The 20,362-nt window shown below is 43.0% G+C and overlaps 2 protein-coding genes across 26 annotated transcripts in view; one reads left to right on the top strand and one right to left on the bottom strand.

Annotated features, from left to right (window-relative positions):
* Positions 1-1,756: 1,756 nt before the first annotated feature.
* On the bottom strand, positions 1,757-15,219 carry LOC110524077 (TM2 domain-containing protein 1). Of its 3 annotated transcripts, none has more exons than XR_016496164.1 (6): positions 12,550-15,206; positions 7,946-8,054; positions 7,470-7,561; positions 5,842-5,915; positions 3,270-3,378; positions 1,757-2,385 (listed from the first exon to the last, which is right to left on the bottom strand). XR_016496164.1 is itself a non-coding variant. In XM_090235269.1 (6 exons), the coding sequence occupies exons 1-6, from the start codon at positions 14,505-14,507 to the stop codon at positions 3,272-3,274; spliced, it is 678 nt and encodes a 225-aa protein (XP_090091395.1). In that variant the 5' UTR covers positions 14,508-14,639; the 3' UTR covers positions 1,763-3,271. The 3 variants fall into 3 exon arrangements, 2 of the variants coding, with proteins under 2 accessions (XP_090091394.1, XP_090091395.1); XM_090235269.1 differs by having other exon boundaries at positions 1,763-3,382; positions 12,550-12,622; positions 14,289-14,639; XM_090235268.1 differs by having other exon boundaries at positions 1,757-3,378; positions 12,550-15,219.
* LOC110522973 (PATJ crumbs cell polarity complex component) overlaps positions 14,208-20,362 on the top strand; it is a 237,273-nt gene continuing 231,118 nt past the window's right edge. For 18 of the 23 annotated variants that reach the window (XM_090235254.1, XM_090235251.1, XM_036977876.2 and 15 more), the window contains exons 1-6: positions 14,208-14,553; positions 15,777-15,835; positions 15,984-16,162; positions 17,861-18,058; positions 18,582-18,721; positions 19,399-19,591. In XM_090235254.1, coding sequence (XP_090091380.1) covers positions 15,814-15,835; positions 15,984-16,162; positions 17,861-18,058; positions 18,582-18,721; positions 19,399-19,591 — 732 coding nt within the window. In that variant the 5' untranslated portion in view covers positions 14,208-14,553; positions 15,777-15,813. Of the gene's footprint in view, positions 14,554-14,750; positions 15,229-15,257; positions 15,376-15,776; positions 15,836-15,983; positions 16,163-17,860; positions 18,059-18,581; positions 18,722-19,398; positions 19,592-20,362 lie in introns of those variants that run through there. The other 5 variants (XM_036977873.2, XM_090235264.1, XM_090235258.1 and 2 more) reach the window with 2 other exon arrangements.

The following is a 20,362-nucleotide window of genomic DNA, read 5'->3' as shown; positions in this document are numbered from 1 at the left end:
CTTGCAACAACAACAACAACCTAAATGACATCCACCATAACCTCAACACGGGGGCCCCTCAGGGTGCGTGCTAAGTCCCCTCCTGTACTCCCTGTTCACTCATGACCACACAGCCAGGCACGACTCCAACACCATCATTAAGATTGCCAATGACACAACAGTGGTAGGCCTGATCCCCGACAACGATGAGACAGCCTATTGGGAGAAGGTCAGAGACCTGACCGTGTGGTGCAACCTGCTCCCACAAGAAGAAACAGCATTTCCACATTCTCTTTGTTCTGTTTCAACGTAGGACACGAAGAGCTCATGTGTTCTTTCTCACGGCAGTAATGACAAACTGGTGGATACGAAAAACAGTTTTCTGCCGATTTTTATATTTGGGCACTAGAAATGGACTGAAAGTAGGGATAACTACTGGGTGCTTTGTTTGTGAAGGTAGTTGTATGTGTCAACACAAACTCATCTGCAAGAACTGCAGCTTTCGCAAGAGTGAGATCCTTGTGCTCATAAATGTAGGTCGCAACCTTTTTGTGAAGGCAATTCTTGAACTGCTTGAGAAGTATGAGTCTTTAAATCCTCAAGATCCTCGACCCCTTGAGAACCACACCACCGATCAAAAAGACATGCTTGTTCCCTTGCGAACTCAGTGGCTTTGTGATTCTGTCTTTTGTAATTTACATTAATGTTGTCGGTATGCTTCTGGGACTAACTCGTAAGCCCGAAGGAGAGCAGCATTAACAGTGTCATAATCTGAACTCTGGTCAAGAGATAAAGCGGCGTACACTTTCTGAGCCTTTCCCACAAGAACACTTTGGAGGAGCAGTGACCAAATATCTCGCAGCCATTTTAGGAATGTGGCAATCCGCTCAAACAGAGTAAAATATACATCCACCTCGTTTTCATTGAAAGGCGGTACAAGCCGGCTGTTCCGACCAAAATCAAACTATTGAGGGTACAGGATGGCCTGACTGGATTCGAGTGTTTCCAGATCTATCGCTCTCTTATCCCTCTTTGTCTTCTTTGCCTCTCATCTTTAGTCCACGGAAGTGAAAAAGATATATTGTCTAGCTCGAAAACCAGTTATGTTGAAACTTGCTGTTCAATCCGACACGGAGTACCCTATCAGCAGTTCAATGGCCAACGTTGAGCCCATTGGAAGAACTGTGTGTGACCATCCATCCTGCAGGGATTTCAGAGGTCAGGGAAATGACACGCTAGGTCTCAGCATCCACCCTGCAGATGAAGACAGATCTTCTCCCCCTGAAGTATCCCTACTGTCATCTTTATTACAAAGGCTGCAGCAGGGATGCTTGGGAAAAGTCACAAGGCAGAGCCATCTCAGCTTTCTGCTGAGGTCTGGGGTGTGCTGCCCTGCTGTGCGTTTGCGCGATGGGGGACCCGGGTGTACTCTCACTGGCCTGATAGATGAGCTACATGAGCCTGAAAGCCATCTTTAAAATATATGGGTGTGACACTCCTAATCTACACAGTGCAACAGAAAGTGATGGGGAGAATGTGTTGTACAGTAGGTGGGCGAGCTGGATATTCTAGATGTGGTATCAGTATGGATATCCGACACCACTACGGTGAATACAGCGGTTCATCGATTTGTTATAGCCAGAGTTGTGTTGCAGCGGGAGGTTGCTTGCTGTGGAGGGGGTTCGTTGTGAGGACTGTTTTGAGGGCATAGGAGCGGAGTGTGTTCCTTTACGAAAGTAATTTTAATGGCGGGATAACGTCATTTACAAAAGGCGGCTTTGTTCATTAAATGATCACTTTATTTACAAAAATCTCAAATGACAAAATGAAAGCAAAAAGACAGTCATACGGTACAATTAGTTCCCTTGCTGCCAGACATACTCAAAAACCACAGATGACATTATGTTTGCAGATTCTAGATTCTCATAGGAGTATAACAACGATGACTTGAAGCGCTATGGTGGTGGTCATCAACCCACTGGTACTGGAGAGCTACACGGTGTGGTTAATGTTGTGTTGGAACAAAAGCCTGTACTGTAACCCTCCGGGACCTGAGCTCGTGTCCACGGGTGAATCTCAAGTCTTTCCTTGTATCCTCATCTCCTCAGATTTGATGTTCAAATGCATTTTTTATTTTTTTATTTTACCCCCTTTTCTCCCCAATTTCGTGGTATCCAATTGTTCAAATGCATTTTGAGAAGACAAGGAATGAAGGACAAAGAAGCAAGGAGAGACGAAGTCTCGCTTCACAGGCTCTACTCCTGACATTGGGGGTACATGCAGACAGGAGAAGTGGACTCGGAATAGTTTGTATGTGCTGGTCGGGTGAAAAATCGGATGCCAAAAGAGGGGCATAATTTAAAACGACAGCATTCAGACAGCATGTTGTTGTTTTTCACTTTCGCCCTGAAACGACAGAAAAGAGGTTGCATGCAGTATTTTGTTGTTGAACTTATATATTTGATAGAGTCAGTGTTAAATTCTCATGTGATGCCTAGCAGACTGTACAGTGTGGGCTCATGTACATATAATTTTGAATGTCATACAGCTGTAATAAGAATGTCATGCAGATGTAATAAGTGGACATTCAAAATGACAATATATACAAAAGTATGTGGACACCCCTTCAAATTAGTGAAATCTTCTATTCCAGCCACACCACGTTGCTGACAGGTGTATCAAATTGAACACACAGCCATGATATCTCGCCCTTTCCTGTTTCAGCAGGACAATGCCTCCGTGCAAAAAGCAAGGTCCATACAGAAATGGTTTGTCGCGATCGGTGTGGAAAATCTTGACTGGCCTGCAGAAAACCCTGACCTCAACCCCATCGAATACCTTTGGGATGAATTGGAATGCCGACTGCGAGCCAGGCCTAATCGCCCCAACAACAGTGCCCGACCTCACTAATGCTCTTGTGGCTGAATGGAAGCAAGTCCCCGCAGCAATGTTCCAACATCTAGTGAAAAGCCTTCCCAGAAGAGTGAGGGCTGCTATTGCAGCAAAAGGGGGACCAACTCATGATTTTAGAATGAGATGTTCGACGAACAATGTCGTGTATGTACACCGTTAGGTGAAAAGACGTGCAAACTGTTATAAAGTGGCTCATCTCTCGTGGACAGACTTCATAACATGTAAATGGTAGCGGATGCAGTTACATTACATGTTTGTTCTGGGTTTCCACAATTACACAGCGAATGACTGTTGTCTCTAACTAACATGCTATAGACTTGAGATTCACCCGTGTACCCCGGTGCGGCGTGTCTAACATGCTATACTCGTGTACCCACCCTCAGGGTGAGATCTGGGTTCTTCTATAGGTGTCGTTGGTGATGGAGAGGCGTGTGAGTCTGGCACCGTAGTAGTCCACTATGTAGTCAGACTTATCCGATGGACCCACTATCTAAAAGGAAGGAACAGAGGAAAGACATCAGGTTACACACGGTGAAAACCTGGGTCCAGCAGATAATACACTTCTGATTTGGTACTCAGCAATCGCAGCGGAGTGGGACTAGTGAACTTACACACACATGAGTGTGTAAAGGGAGCAGAAGCTGAGTCCAGCTACAGCTGGGCTACTGGTTAACCCTCTGATAATTTGTTTGTTGACTAGAGTGTGTTGTATCCAAGTAGATCAACATTGGCGAGGCATTCCAGCCTTTTAAGGGACTTTGGCCAGATAGAGGCTTTCTGAAGTGTTAAATCAGACTGCCAGATTTAGAAATGGACTGAAAATGTCCATGTCAAGTGTCAACTCCCTCAATCCAAGACTCTCTGCTGTACAAACCAAACACACCTCAGAAGGCTCTACATGGAAATCCAAGACCTTCACTTGCTTGAATCCCTGTCTGATACCCATTTAAAAAACACACTGCTCCAGCAATCCACGTCCCATCTATTTATCACCTGTGTCCATCTCTGCTCTACCTAGTTTGCAAATTGGAAAGTTATCAGACATAATTCATCTGGCGTGGACCTCTGTCTTCAGAGAGAGAGGTCCCAAACCAACCACGTACAGCTTCCTCCTCTCCCCCAGTCCCATCCAGACATAATCAATGAATATAAATTATCACGTCCCAGGTGTTTACTCATTAGTTCTCAAAGATGCATTTGCCCGCTCCGACGTTGCTTTTAGTCGAGGTAGTTAGCCGTTAAAATATGGGGCTTTAGCGTGACGTCTAAATGGGCTCTCCGGGGACGCGGAACTCTTTATCAAAATTGTCACTCTTTAAAAAGGTGGAGAACGAGAGAACCTGGCCACAGCCTATACAGCTAATTGAGAATGTAAGTGTTTTGCTGTGTGAGACAGCCGAAGCCGCTTAAAAGCATTGCTCTCTTAGGGCCTTCAATAAGAAATTAGGAGAACAATAAACAGTGCGCCCGTCGCCTCGCTTAATCAAAGTGGCCGAACGCACGCCAACGCCCCTTTCTAAGGAAATAGCGACTTTATAAAGGCCTGCATCCACAGTAGGATGTGGAGGAGAACTGGGGAGGACGAGAAAAAGAGGTAACTAGAGAGAGAAAGGGTATACTGTTTCTCTATCACGGTTTGTGTTTTTGTCTCAGATGTGATACAGGGAACTGTTTTGGTAAAATTCTGGAAAAATCGCAATTATGATGCACAGTTCTAAAATGACACACCACTACTATTCTATACGGTAAAAAAACAATTAAGGATAAGGACATAGGTTTCATTCAACACGGGAAACGAATGAACAAACCAAACAAATAAGTGTGAATTTCGTCCTATAAAATCTGGCCATGTTGACAACCAGTTAAAGCTAAAGGCTTGCTCTATCCATGTGGCCTTATTCACAACCCTAAGTGTATACCGTAGCAAAAGTTTGCAACAGAAAGCGGAAATAATTCAAGTAGTCCCTCCCCGTTTTGGCCGACTTGCTTCCATTTGGTTCCTAGTGAACACGAACCATGTATGGCATCCTGCAAACACTAGTTCCTTAATGGAGACGGCGAAGGTAAAGAGGGGTGAGCTGAGGCCCTAACAGGATGACAAATGGACTGGCCTCTCTTTGTCAGGCTCGGGGGCCATAAATGGGGGAGTTAGGGGGGTCCTGGGAGACGAGGAGGGGATGGGGCTAGAGAAGCCCCTTTGCGAAAACACATCACAGTCTCATTAACCCCCATTCATAGAGAGGTTAGTGCTGAGCAGAGGGACACACAGACACAGGTGCTCTTCTGAATACAAACAGACACACACACACACAGCATCTTCCTGACTGGCTTGGCTATGCTTCTGTTCAGTGTTACGTGGCCTGCTCTGATTAGTGTGTGTGTGTGTGTGTGTGTGTGTGTTGCGTGACCATTGCATCAAAGCCCAGGCTGTTCTGTAAAGACCAACTTTGCTCCACTCGTTTGATTACCATCACTGTTAGGGTTCAGACACACCAGCGCGCTGAACTATCGGCAGACAAACGCTACATCCCACATTCGGTGCGACGTGTGCGAGCCTTTAGTGGAAGAGAGCGACTGTTTATTCACGGGGGTGCGCTCAAATTGAGAAACGTCTTTTGAAATCGTAGAAATAGCTTTGTAAAACATACAATTATCATACTGATAACATCACAGTGGTTTCCTAACTTCTGCAGTGTGACCCAACAAGCCTTTTAATGTTTCTTGTGACCAACCAATGTAGTCATCTGCTGTGACCCAAAAGGAACCAGCTTCTACCCACAATTAGGGATCACTGACCTAACACACCCTTGTCATCACCACATTGGATGCATAAACATTTACTTTCAATGTCACTGTGAGAAGACCATGGATTTTCACACACATAACCAAAAGATAGAGGGATTACTTAGCAGCTCTGTGTTCCACAGCTGTTCCCTGAATGCCACTTGCCTGCATTGAGATCAACATGAAATCCACCAAGCTCCCAATCCCACAGAAGCCCACAGTGCAGAACTTGAGCAGCCCTAGAGAGAGAGAAAGAGAGAAGCAGAGAGAGATAGAGAATGAAAGGGGGAGACATAGTCAATGTGGGATGAAGCTTAAAGGGGCACACCATGTCTCTTTAAAGTAGGCATAAATAAAATCCTGCCTGGCCCCTAATCATAATTTGCTACCTATTGTGTGAGCAACGCTTCGTTGTTTACATGAAAACTCTCCCATCCAGGCGACTGGGCAACGTTTCAGTTTATCCCCCGTGTTCCGTTCCAACTTTGCCCGTGTGGCGCTGAATGGGAAATTAACTTGCGAGGCGAAGGTGAACGATTTGGAACGCTTTCAGTGCTGGGTGAATATGTGTCTGAGTGGAGAGGGTGAATGTGTGCACGTGTGTTTTTTTGCTGCCTGCTTTGCTTTCAGAGAGAAATGGTGCTAAGTCAACTTTGTTTCCAAAACAATGGAGGATTGGGAACAACAGGTCTTTATCGGTGAGAGGGGCAGTGAAGTGGAGTATGAATGTGTGCAGCCGCAGGTCGTGCTTTAACTGTGCACTGAGAGTGTGAATTGGATGCATGAAAACCCAGAGCAAGGGCAGTCATTCAACTAGACACATTCTCCTCTCAACATTCAAATGTCACTAGCCTACAACAGTCAAATCACTACACTACCCATATCTTAGGGCGGGTGACATCACTGGGCAAAGGCTACTGGTGCTCGCTAGCCCCACATCTTCCACACGCACGCACACAACTAAACGATGAGAATCTTAAATTGCAGGCAAATTCTGGAAACGGCAACTCTTGTGATTAAAACACAATTAACCCAAATCATTATTAACAACAATGTACATTTCTCTATTGGGGGGGGGGGGGGGTTACGTAGGTAGCTTTGTTGATTTTTAAAACAATGGCCATCAGGTGTCTGCTCTACAAAACCACTGCCCATCTTGCCAGCTTAATACGCAACTGTTCCATGGCGATGCCCACGCTAACCATGCCAAACCACGCGCTGCTAAGTGCAGCCTCTAAAGCTTGCTCATGCCCGTCCACAGGAAAACAAAAAAGCCCCTGAAATGTGAAGAATCTTGGATGCATTTTTAAAGCAAATAAGCCTTGCAAATACTTGAATGGAATATATAATAGATACATAGCACACCAATACTCGTCCTGAACTTTACAGCAGGGCTCTCCAACCCTGTTCCTGGAGAGCTACCGTCCTGTAGGTTTTCACTCCAACCCTAATCAACCACAACTGATTCTAGTAATTACCTGGTTGATAAGCTGAACCGGGTTAGTTACAACTGGGGTTGGAGTGTAAACCTACAGGAGGGTATCTCTCCAGGAACAGGTTTGGAGAACTCTGCTTTACAGCAATGATAAGTCAAAGGTCATACTGTAAACCAGGGTTATTCAAATCTTACCCTAAGAGGTCTGGAGCTTGCTGTTTTCTGTTCTATCTGATATTTAATTGCACCCACCTGATGTCCCAGGTCTAAATCAGTCCCTGATTAAAGGGGAACAATGGAAAAATGCAGTGGAACTGGCTTCGAGGTTCAGAGTTGAGTTATAGGACTATAGGCCTACCTAAAGCTGGGTATCCCAGGTAGAAACGATCAGCACCTAACCACCCCAGGAAGAGGGACAAGGCCACTGCTATTTTGTAGGAGTAACCACTCCTGCAAAGAAATCACATTTTAGTTTGAAGCAGTTCACTAATGCTTTACAAGTGTAGACATTACATATGATGGGGTATTATTTAGGCTAATCAATATCAATAAAAAAATACTTTCAGGGTCATATTCAATAGGCATGAAACGGGAAGGTACTATCTGGTGTGTATTCACTTGGAACAAAATGAAAGCAAACAAAACGGGGAGGGACCTACCTGACTTTTCCCAATATACATTTTTTTCTACGGTGTGCACTAATGAATACACCCGAACATGTCCAATAAGAAATGTTTGTTTCGATTTTCCGTTGCAAAACGTTTTGCTATGTTGTGCCCTTATAAGTATTCAACATTTTCACATTCCCGAAAGTCTGGTGATACAGATACATACACATTCCTGCAGGGGATGCTCTGGTTGAAGCCCACTTCCTCTCCGCTGAACCGAAACTCTGTCCCGTTGGACAAGCGGCAGCTGACATTCGGAGCAGGTAGGCATTCCACTAAAAAAAACAGATAGGCCAGGCTAAATCAACACAAAAAAAACACATACGCACACAGGAAAAACGTGTCGATTGATTGTGAGTTTGGGTACTTACACACAGACACAGATTCAGAGCTGTCATATATTATATATACAGTGCCTTGCGAAAGTATTCGGCCCCCTTGAACTTTGCGACCTTTTGCCACATTTCAGGCTTCAAACATAAAGATATAAAACTGTATTTTTTTTGTGAAGAATCAACAACAAGTGGGACACAATCATGAAGTGGAACGACATTTATTGGATATTTCAAACTTTTTTAACAAATCAAAAACTGAAAAATTGGGCGTGCAAAATTATTCAGCCCCTTTACTTTCAGTGCAGCAAACTCTCTCCAGAAGTTCAGTGAGGATCTCTGAATGATCCAATGTTGACCTAAATGACTAATGATGATAAATACAATCCACCTGTGTGTAATCAAGTCTCTGTATAAATGCACCTGCACTGTGATAGTCTCAGAGGTCCGTTAAAAGCGCAGAGAGCATCATGAAGAACAAGGAACACACCAGGCAGGTCCGAGATACTGTTGTGAAGAAGTTTAAAGCCGGATTGGGATACAAAAATATTTCCCAAGCTTTAAACATCCCAAGGAGCACTGTGCACGCGATAATATTGAAATGGAAGGAGTATCAGACCACTGCAAATCTACCAAGACCTGGCCGTCCCTCTAAACTTTCAGCTCATACAAGGAGAAGACTGATCAGAGATGCAGCCAAGAGGCCCATGATCACTCTGGATGAACTGCAGAGATCTACAGCTGAGGTGGGAGACTCTGTCCATAGGACAACAATCAGTCGTATATTGCACAAATCTGGCCTTTATGGAAGAGTGGCAAGAAGAAAGCCATTTCTTAAAGATATCCATAAAAAGTGTTGTTTAAAATTTGCCACAAGCCACCTGGGAGACACACCAAACATGTGGAAGAAGGTGCTCTGGTCAGATGAAACCAAAATTGAACTTTTTGGCAACAATGCAAAACGTTATGTTTGGCGTAAAAGCAACACAGCTGAACACACCATCCCCACTGTCAAACATGGTGGTGGCAGCATCATGGTTTGGGCCTGCTTTTCTTCAGCAGGGACAGGGAAGATGGTTAAAATTGATGGGAAGATGGATGGAGCCAAATACAGGACCATTCTGGAAGAAAACCTGATGGAGTCTGCAAAAGACCTGAGACTGGGACGGAGATTTGTCTTCCAACAAGACAATGATCCAAAACATAAAGCAAAATCTACAATGGAATGGTTCAAAAATAAACATATCCAGGTGTTAGAATGGCCAAGTCAAAGTCCAGACCTGAATCCAATCGAATCTGTGGAAAGAACTGAAAACTGCTGTTCACAAATGCTCTCCTTCCAACCTCACTGAGCTCGAGCTGTTTTGCAAGGAGGAATGGGAAAAAATGACAGTCTCTCGATGTGCAAAACTGATAGAGACATACCCCAAGCGACTTACAGCTGTAATCGCAGCAAAAGGTGGCGCTACAAAGTATTAACTTAAGGGGGCTGAATAATTTTGCACGCCCAATTTTTCAGTTTTTGATTTGTTAAAAAAGTTAGAAATATCCAATAAATGTCGTTTCACTTCATGATTGTGTCCCACTTGTTGATTCTTCACAAAAAAATACAGTTGTATATCTTTATGTTTGAAGCCTGAAATATGGCAAAAGGTCGCAAAGTTCAAGGGGGCCGAATACTTTCGCAAGGCACTGTATTTTATATACAGTGTTTTCGGAAAATATTCAGACCCCTTGCCTTTTTCCACATTTTGTAACGTTACAGCCTTATTCTAAAATGCATTGAATTGTTTTTTTCTCTCAAATCTACACACAATAACCCAAAATGATGAAGCAAAAACAGGTTTAGACATTTTTTGCTGATTTATATATATTTTTTTAAACATCACATTTACATAAGTATTCAGACCCTTTATTCAGTACCTTGTTGAAGCACCTTTGGCAGCGATTACAGCCTTGAGTCTTCTTGGGTATTACGCTATGCTTGGCACACCAGTATTTTGGGAGTTTCTCCCATTCTTATCTGCAGATCCTCTCAAGCTTTGTCAGGTTGGATGGGGGAGCATCACCGCAGCTATTTTCAGGTCTCTCCAGAGATGTTCGATTGGGTTCAAGTCCGGGCTTTGGCTGGGCCACTCAAGGACATTCAGAGACTTGTCCCGAAGCCACTCCTGCGTTGTCATGGCTGTATGCTTAGGGTCGTTGTCCTATTTGAAGGTGAAACTTCGCCCCAGTCTGAGGTCCTGAGTGCTTTGAAGCAGGTTTTCATCAAGGATCTCTCTGTACTTTGCTCAGTTCATCTTTCCCTCAATCCTGACTAGTCTCTCAGTCCTTGCCACTGAAAAACATCCCCACAGCATGATGCTGCCACCATGCTTCACCGTAGGGATGGTGCCAGGTTTCCTCCAGCTGTGACACTTGGCATTCAGGCCAAAGAGTTCAATCTTGGTTTCATCAGACCAGAGAATCTTGTTTCCCATGGTCTGAGAGTCCTTTAGGTGCCTTTTGGCAAACTCCAAGCGGGCTGTCATGTGCCTTTTTACTGAGGAGTGGCTTCCGTCTGGCCACTCTACCATTAAGGCCTGATTGGTGGAGTGCTGCAGAGCTGGTTGTCCTTCTGGAAGGCTCTCCCATCTCCACAGAGGAACTCTGGAGCTCTGTCAGAGTGACCATCGGATTCTTGGTCACCTCCCTGACCAGTTTGGTCCCCCGATTTCTCACTTTGGCCAAGTGGCCAGCTCTAGGAAGAGTCTTGGTGGTTCCAACCTTCTTCCATTTAAGAATGATGGCGGGCACTGTGTTCTTGGGGACCTTCAATGCTGCAGAAATGTTTTGGTGCCCTTCCCCAGATCTGTAATTCAGTACCTTGTTGAAGCACCTTTGGCAGCGATTACAGCCTTGAGTCTTCTTGGGTATTACGCTATGCTTGGCACACCAGTATTTTGGGAGTTTCTCCCATTCTTATCTGCAGATCCTCTCAAGCTTTGTCAGGTTGGATGGGGGAGCATCACCGCAGCTATTTTCAGGTCTCTCCAGAGATGTTCGATTGGGTTCAAGTCCGGGCTTTGGCTGGGCCACTCAAGGACATTCAGAGACTTGTCCCGAAGCCACTCCTGCGTTGTCATGGCTGTATGCTTAGGGTCGTTGTCCTATTTGAAGGTGAAACTTCGCCCCAGTCTGAGGTCCTGAGTGCTTTGAAGCAGGTTTTCATCAAGGATCTCTCTGTACTTTGCTCAGTTCATCTTTCCCTCAATCCTGACTAGTCTCTCAGTCCTTGCCACTGAAAAACATCCCCACAGCATGATGCTGCCACCATGCTTCACCGTAGGGATGGTGCCAGGTTTCCTCCAGCTGTGACACTTGGCATTCAGGCCAAAGAGTTCAATCTTGGTTTCATCAGACCAGAGAATCTTGTTTCCCATGGTCTGAGAGTCCTTTAGGTGCCTTTTGGCAAACTCCAAGCGGGCTGTCATGTGCCTTTTTACTGAGGAGTGGCTTCCGTCTGGCCACTCTACCATTAAGGCCTGATTGGTGGAGTGCTGCAGAGCTGGTTGTCCTTCTGGAAGGCTCTCCCATCTCCACAGAGGAACTCTGGAGCTCTGTCAGAGTGACCATCGGATTCTTGGTCACCTCCCTGACCAGTTTGGTCCCCCGATTTCTCACTTTGGCCAAGTGGCCAGCTCTAGGAAGAGTCTTGGTGGTTCCAACCTTCTTCCATTTAAGAATGATGGCGGGCACTGTGTTCTTGGGGACCTTCAATGCTGCAGAAATGTTTTGGTGCCCTTCCCCAGATCTGTACCTCGACACAATCCTGTCTTGGAGCTCTACGGACAATTCCTTCGACCTCATGGCTTAATTTTTGCTCTGACATGCACTGTCACCTGTGGTGTGTGCCTTTCCAAATCATGTCCAATCAATTAAATTTACCACAGGTGGACTCCAATCAAGTTGTAGATACATCTCAAGGATGATCAATGCAAACAGGATGCACCTGAGCTCAATTTCGAGTCTCATAGCAAATGGTCCGAATAGTTATGAAAATAAGGTATTTCTGTTTGTATGTTTTTATTTTTATTTTTTAATTAGCAATAATTTAAAAAAAACCTGTATTCACTTTGTCATTATGGGGTACTGTGTGTAGATTGAGGGGAAAATGAATTTAAGCAATTTTAGAATGAGGCTGTAACGTAACCAAATGTGGAAAAAGTCAATGGGTCTGAATACTTTCCGAATGCACTGTATAGCCTATGTATTTCAGTATTCATTTTGAAAATGAAGGACATATTCAAATTGATGTGTCCTAATCAGCAACCATAACAATTCAGTTTTAAAAACAATATTTAAACTCTTGACTTTTTTCGGGAGGACCTTGGGTCACCCAAAGACAATTCATGTTACCCACAAAATACCACATACATTGAAATGCATAACCACTCACCCCAAGCTATCATGTCCTTGCAGTTCGCAGGTTCTTGAGTGGCATCATCTATCCATGGTTCTTTGCAAAGATACTTGAACAGCATTAAGGCAATGACCAAATATGAACGATCACTCACAGCATATTTAATGATACAACATATTGTTGTGCTTGTGTCGTGATGTTGATATGCTGCACCCATTCAGTCAGTCATTATCATCAGGAACACTACATTACACAACAATAATGTAGAGAGGTAACTAGTTATCTAGCTAGATTTTAGACCAAGATGTACTCTTAAGGAGCCTACTGTTAGTCCTTAAGGTCCAAGGACCATATGTTATTTTCAGAGAGACTGGCCCTGGCAGCCAAAACAGCCAAATACTTCATCTAAACGTGAATCGATTCTCAATTGCGATATGGTTCTAGAAACATACAGCCCTTTACTTTCATCTCACATTAAAATAAATCAACAAATGCAAAATGTACACTGTTTTAACCGGCTTAATCACAGTTGCAGCCAACAGTATTTTTGAGTGAAAACACATTTCTGGCAGCCTTCTTCCGTTACACTAGATCATTGCTGCGGGATGTAGATAAACTGAAATAATTTAGCCAAATTAGGCAACAAAAAAAAATAAAAAATCCACTAAATATTACTCATGTCTATACAGACATAAATTAAATATTTCAAAATAAGCTACCACACTAAAGAGCATAATGTATCTACAGATATCAATAGCACCTTAAAAACTAGCTATGGATTAAGTTTTATCACAAGCACTCAAAGTCGGGAAGGCTGTAATTTGGGCAGTGTGCTTACAAACGGATGTAAACCTTCACACGTTTTGAACAGGCTATATTTCAGAAATGACCAAGAGCGACTCGTGTCTACCATACCCAACAAATGACAGCAATAGGCTAATGCTATTTATTTTACAAAAGCCTACTTATAGGCCTATCTTAAACGAAATACAGAGCACACAATTAAAGACTGATCAAACTTAATTTAGCCAACGAAAATGTCTCAACAGAATAAAACAAAACACGTTTTATATATTTAAAGAACTGGTTTAGATGAGTAAATAGGCCTACATTAATAACAATGACATGCAATAACAACAATGATAAAACAAATGATTATGAACAAATTAATAAAGTTCCAAAATTGTATCCTACCTGAATAGCAAGTTACACAGTAGCCTGCATTTGGCAATTTGTGTGGTATAAAAAATACAAAATTCTGCTCATGTCTTCTATCACGTAAATGACATAGACATGCATGAAATGTGTTTTTATGTAATGCCAATGTTTTTCCAGACCGTGTAAAAAAACAAAAAACAAAATTGAAATCCTAAAAACGTGTCTGCTCAACTGTATGCCACTACGCAAATGTGATTATAGATGCATGCAAATCTTTATTACAGAGGGGATATTTTCTCTCGCTGGAACGTGGAGATATGGCCTTGGGGGAACAGAACAGTACACTAACCCTGTTAAAAATGTGTATCAATTGAATCTATTTTATTTTTCCCTGGTATTAAAGATGCTTCCAAAACCGTACCGCAAGCGATGCATGTTAATGTTCAGATCCAAGACAGTTTCACAATTTGATTAGTTAGCTACATTGTTTCACAAAAGTAAACACTTCGCAGGCTTGTGTTGTTAGCTAGCTAGCATGTTACCAGATAGAGATAGACAGGTAACGTTAGCTAGCGAACTGGAATCAAAACCCTGTCATTGTCGTGATTTGCTAAAACAAAACATTTAAAAAGATATTGTCCCAAGCGTAGACTTTTACAGCTATCGACATCATTTCCGAGAACACGGTGAAAATGGCAATACGTGCAGTCAAAGAAGATGCTCAACGATAGAGTCCGTAAACAGAGCAGCCAACTACCGTGAGACGCCATGTTGAACGTTGTCAACACGCCCACACTCCCATCACGTGACATCAAAAGGTTTTTAAAGCGACACATCCGACGACTGTGTCGTCCAAGATCCAACTCGTGTAATTTCGTACCGGTAAGACTTGTTTTCGTCTTTAAAAGTAGTTGAACTGATAACTTTGAACTTAAGCGACAAGAGAGTCTTACTATTCAAGTGATAAACTCGTTTAGTCTTGTAATAAGCAAAAAAAACCAACAACATGCTAATGCTATGCTAGCCAATAAGTTTATGTATCGCAACAGTTTACGTTATTAACTAGCTAACAACAAGATAGCACAGTATGGTACTACTGACAGTAGCTAGCTGACTCACTGACGTTGGCTAGCTATCTAACGTTAGCTGAATATTTCGAGAAGCTCTGGTAGCATTTATCGTTACAAGTTGTTTTATTGGGTTATATTATCACCCGACAAAGGCAAAGCTGTGTTTTAAGAACCGTGCTAGTTAACCGTACTTACTCAAACAAACGTTTTTTTTTACTTCATGCTTTGGATTAGTTATTCAACTAACGCTACAGCTACGCAAGACCAATGGAAACATGACGATTCTGTGCACCTGTTGCATGTAAAGCAAAACAGGCGTTACAGCTAACGCTGCGTCTCCAAAGTTATTAGGCCTTCACAGTATAACGTTAAACCGTTCTGATTTTGTGGATCCGTTTTGCCAGTAGTGTTATTTATCTTTCGCTCGACTTTGCTGCTCAGCTGATTTAAAAAAAAAAAAAAAGAATAATATTACTTCCTGCTTCAGGTAAGGTGCGGATTCGGTGATAAACTTCCGGTGTACAGGTAGGGTGCGAAAGAAAATATATCGCTAACTGTTACAAGATAACTTTAAGCTTATGTTGCTTCATCGTTTTTTGGTTTTAAGCTAATATAATAGCCTAACTTTATCGAGGTTTGTTAACATAATATATTGCCACACAAGCTAGCCTGTGTCTGTCGAAACTTGTTCACTGGCAATGTAAATAACCCATGTTATTGCGTTGCTAACAGAAGGACGATTGTGTATTTGACAAAGGCACATTGACCCACTTTTAGTTTCCACCCAACTAGTTTGAATTGAACATAGAAGACTTCCAATACTTTTGTATTGTGTACAAGACATGTTGTTTAGGCCTAGACTATTTGATCGACCGAGCTCAAAATCAGTTCCACTTTGCCCCTACTACATAATCAGTTGTATTGTTGTTGATGGGCCTTTTATTTTATGTATTGTCAACTGCCTAAAGGTGATTAGTTGTTGTTCTATGTTGTGTGTTTCATGTTTGCACCTCTCCTCCACTTAATTCCTTACAGGTTGCGTCACAAAATATATCCAGACTGAGGGAGGACAATGTATGAAAATGTCCCAACAGGTACATTTATCTGCTCTCATTATTGAACTGTTTAATGAACAGTATGGGATATAAATGTGCAAAAACGATGCTTTTCACAATTATCGAAAAAAATGTTGTGTGTGTGTGTATACATGCACGTTTCCATGGGCCTGTGTGTGTGCCTCAGTCTCCACAGTGGAGCGCCAGCAGGTGCTGCAGGCCTTGGAGCGGCTCCAGGCTAAGATGGCCCAGAGGGAGGAGTGGACACACAGTGAGAGGCTGGGGGTGCTGAGGGACGCCCTACAGAGCCCACTGCTAGGACACATCCTCACGCTGCAGCACTCCATCAAACAACTCAAAGACCAGGTAATAATCAGAGAATGATGTGCAACTGTCTTTGAGGACCCATGCATTCGGAATGGAGAATATTGGTGATGGAGTGAGTTGTGGACATTTTAATTTGTTATATGGCCCATTTATGATTAAGGCTTTGTCAGATTACTTGAGTTTGTAAACCTATCCCAAGTTAATATATCCCAAGAGAAAGTTGATTTTTAATGCCTTGTAACATTTTATTTTTTGTATAAAAATGTTGAAACCCCTCAATGTCAGTGTTTGTTCAGTCTACAGAACACAGCATTCTGAACCTTTTTCTTCAGCTGAAAAGGAGGTGTCAAAAAAAGCAGCCTGGCGCTTTCATTCATTTGTATTCTGATCACGTTTTATTGGTGTAACAAAAAAAAACTCCTTACTAACAATAAACAATCCACATGCCAAATTAAGATAATGGCAATAACCGATGCCTGCCTTCATATTCTAAGTGCTGCGAAGGTCAGCCGAGTGTCTATGAATGCGTCAGGTGAAAACCTATAGCGGGATAGAGAGGCGGAGGTGGTGGCACTGGTGGGTCGGCTCTTTTGTGGATCTATCAAGCTTTAATATCTACTGTCTGGGTTTGAGTAACTGCCTTGTCGGAGATGTATTGATGAATTGGCGGGGAAAAGCTGCTCCGTCAGCCTGGGCTAAATAAACAGGAGACTGATAACTTTCCACAATGTGAGTCTAAAGGTCATTAATACATTACCTGTTTGGGACCGGCCAGAGCTGCTACTGCTGCAGAGAAATCTATTGATTTTGTTACCCCCCCCCCCCCCTTTTCTCTCCCTTTATTTTTCTTCTTTTAGTTTGCAGACATTGTCTCCACATGTAAAGGCACCATTGTTTATCTTGCTCTTGTATCTACCGCAACGCTAATCTGCGGCCGTATTTCCTATCGTGGGAAAATTGGATGTGAAAGAATGCAGTTCACGTTTGGATTTTGGTTGAAGAAAGCAGCCTACAATGGCAGCCTTTCCTTTTTTTTTTGTGTGGCTTTACCCAATTTAGATATCTCTCAACTTGTATATTTTAGTCACATAATCACATTAACCCACTAGAGTCGATTGACTCACCTGTACGTCAGTCTAAGTAACATTATATTTAAAAAACAATCCCCATCAAAATCCACCAGTTTAAGCATGAGAGATGTTTTTTTTTGCATTGCCTGCGTCTCAATCCACCGCATCTGCCGATGTAGCGCTCCCACATTTGCTGTGAAAGGTGGCAGAGCTAGAGCGGTGTTTATCAGACTGTGAGGCATCCCGGAAATCGGTCTTCTCACAAAACGCCAGTAGCGTCCAAACAGTTTAGCCCACTTTGGAAAGGGGTGACTCCCACCCCAAACATATTTGGCTGTCCTTTTTTGCCAATTATGAATGTGTTATTCAATGCCTTTCTATGGGCTATAGTAGTAAAGGCCAAAATCAATATTTTATCAATACATGTTTTTATATATACCTAAAGGGATTCTAAAATTCAAAATCAAATAGTTAATTGATCCATAGTATGACCATCTCTAAACAATTCCACGTGTCAGCTAAGCACCCCCCTCCCCCAATGTCTTAGACTCTAAAGAATTAACAATTATTTGACTATTTTTTTGTAAACAAAGCGGCGCTATCATAGATCCCTCATTATCCGCCACAGTGAAAAAAACCACCAAATCTCCTCCTCTCCTCCCCACAGCTGAACTGCATGCCTCCCGACACCTGCAGTGAGTTCAGCTTCTCCAGGAAGGGCCAGCTGATCGTCAGTGCCAGCCGCCCGGCCAGCAGCCTGTGCACATCCGGCCCCGGCTCAGTGCTGTCCAACGGCTCAGCCCTCTCCTCAGTGGGTCTCCGCTCCCCCGACCAGCTCCAGAGATGGCTCCGCGCTGCCGCCAAGGTTCTGCACCTGTTCTGCCCACGCACACGCCCACCTGATGCTGTTGTCACAGCTAGCTATGATACTACCACGGTTATGGCCATGTGTACTAGGTCTGGTGGTGGATAGATGGTGGTTTTAGACTGTGTCACCTGTGTATTGGTGTGCTGTATTCAGTGGAGAATGAAGATACTGTGGTTTTAAACAGTTTTACCTGGGTATTTAATTTACTGTGTTCTGTGGAGTTATAGCTTTAAACAGTTACCTTTTTTGTTTTTTATGTACTGACTTGAGTTTTAAAAGGATACTTGGGGATTTTGGCAATGATGCCCTTTATCTATTTCCCCAGAGTTAGATGAACTTGTGGATACCGTTTTTGTGTCTGTATCCAGTATGAAGAAAGTTAGCGGTAGTTTCATCTGACTTGGGGGAAGTAGATAATGGGCCCCATTGCCAAAATCCTGAAGTATCCCTTTAAATTCATGCATTTGAGATGTCTTCTGTACATTTTCAATATTTATGACGTGACCTATGTGTGTTGTAGGGGAGGCCAACTGAGCACATCAGCCTGCCCAAGCCCCTGTCTGGAAGCCTGGGCTTCAGTGTGGTAGGCCTGAGGCCGGAGGGGACTGGGGGCCACGGGGTCTTCATCAGACAGGTCCAGCCTGGAAGCATCGCACACAGGTACTCCCTCCTTCTCTTTTACTACCCCTAGTGTTCATTTGGCTCTGGTTAGAGTTTCACAATTCTGGTAATTTCCCTCAAATTCCTGGAATCAGGAGGGAATAAGCAGGAAATGTGGAATCCTCCAACCAGGAGATTTTTCAGAGTCATTGGAATCTTGCAACTCTAGTTCAGACCAACTCTACGACAACGTTCTCCAATATTACCTGATAATCTAGTCAAGGACACCTTAATATACACATATTAGAAGGTTGCCAACTCTTATTAGGCCCCTTTCCAAGGAGAACATTACACAGTCATAAACAATGCATAATATGCTTGTATCAGTTTATGTCAACAACAAAGGGTATGTAGAGACATTTCTAGTTAATTTAACACTGCTTGTAACGGGCACTGCCAAAAATGGGAAACACAGACCCACTGATAGGTCACTGTGCTGTTATAGAGAGACCTTATGAGCATATAACCTCTTTAAAAAAAAATTCTATCTCTATGGGACTTCCTGGCTAAATAAACATGACATAAAAACATACAAGATACACATTCCTTGTTTCTTCTGCTTGCTCTTTGACGAGGTCTAGATGGGGTTACTGTGAAAACGACGTCCATTTCTGATGTAGAAAGGGCTTTACAAATTATATAATCCTTATTTGTATTGTGTGTGTGTGTGCCGGTAGGGATGGGCGCATGCTGGAGAACGACCAGATCCTGGTGATCAACGGGACCCCCCTGGACCAGAGTGTCACCCAGCAGCAGGCCATCACTCTGCTGCAGCAGCCTGGGGACAGAGTGGAGCTGGTGGTGGCCCGGAACCCATCAACTGCCACACAGCACACACCACTGCTCCCGCCCGGACCCATCATTCAAAATGTAAGTTCAAAGCATGTATTTATGCATCTCAGTAAGAAAATGTCTTCATATTTTGATATATGTTCTACAGACCACTGTCATGTCATGGTGCTACAATGGATTTTGGCCCTTTCAAATGCGTGCATTAAAGGCAATGTGCTTTCACTGTTTTGAGCGCTGCATGGTATTTGTTGAGGTTGATTCGTCGGAAGATATTCATGGGTCGCATTTTTCGCCACTATTGTTTTGAACGTTCTCTTGAGGTCTGATGCCCAACTGAAGATTCTACTCAATGCCTTCTCAATGGCCGCTGATGAAGATTTTGTCTAAAGTGCATTATAGAAGCTTGGAAATAAGGGGACATTTCAGAAGGAGGCAAATAATTATGACGTCTTTTTGTCATCTTTATGATGTCGCCAGATTGACCTTAGATGCATTATAACTTCAGCTAGCTAAGATTGAGGGGACAGCACCACATTTTTACTAGGAAATGTTAGCATTGCTATCTAAACTGAACAAAAACATAAATGCAATATGTAAGTGTTGGTTTCATGAGCTGAAATAAAATATCTGTAACTAACAGATGCATATCTGTCCCAGTCATGTGAAATGCATAGATTAGGGGCTGATGAATTTATTTCCTTATAAGAACTGTAACTCAGTAAAATCCATGAAATTGTTGCATGTTAGTTATATTTTTGTTCAGTATTTTTGACTAGCTTTGCTAGCTAATGGCACCAATGCAGTCACGTAATTTTGACGATGTCATAATGATGGCAAAGTTGTTTCCTA

The sequence above is a fragment of the Oncorhynchus mykiss genome, chromosome 5 (assembly GCF_057628025.1).
Source record: "Oncorhynchus mykiss isolate SJ-2025 chromosome 5, ASM5762802v1, whole genome shotgun sequence".
Lineage (NCBI taxonomy): Eukaryota > Metazoa > Chordata > Actinopteri > Salmoniformes > Salmonidae > Oncorhynchus > Oncorhynchus mykiss.
The sequence above is the reverse complement of the archived record's forward strand: the minus strand, read 5'-3'. Positions and strand labels throughout refer to the sequence as shown.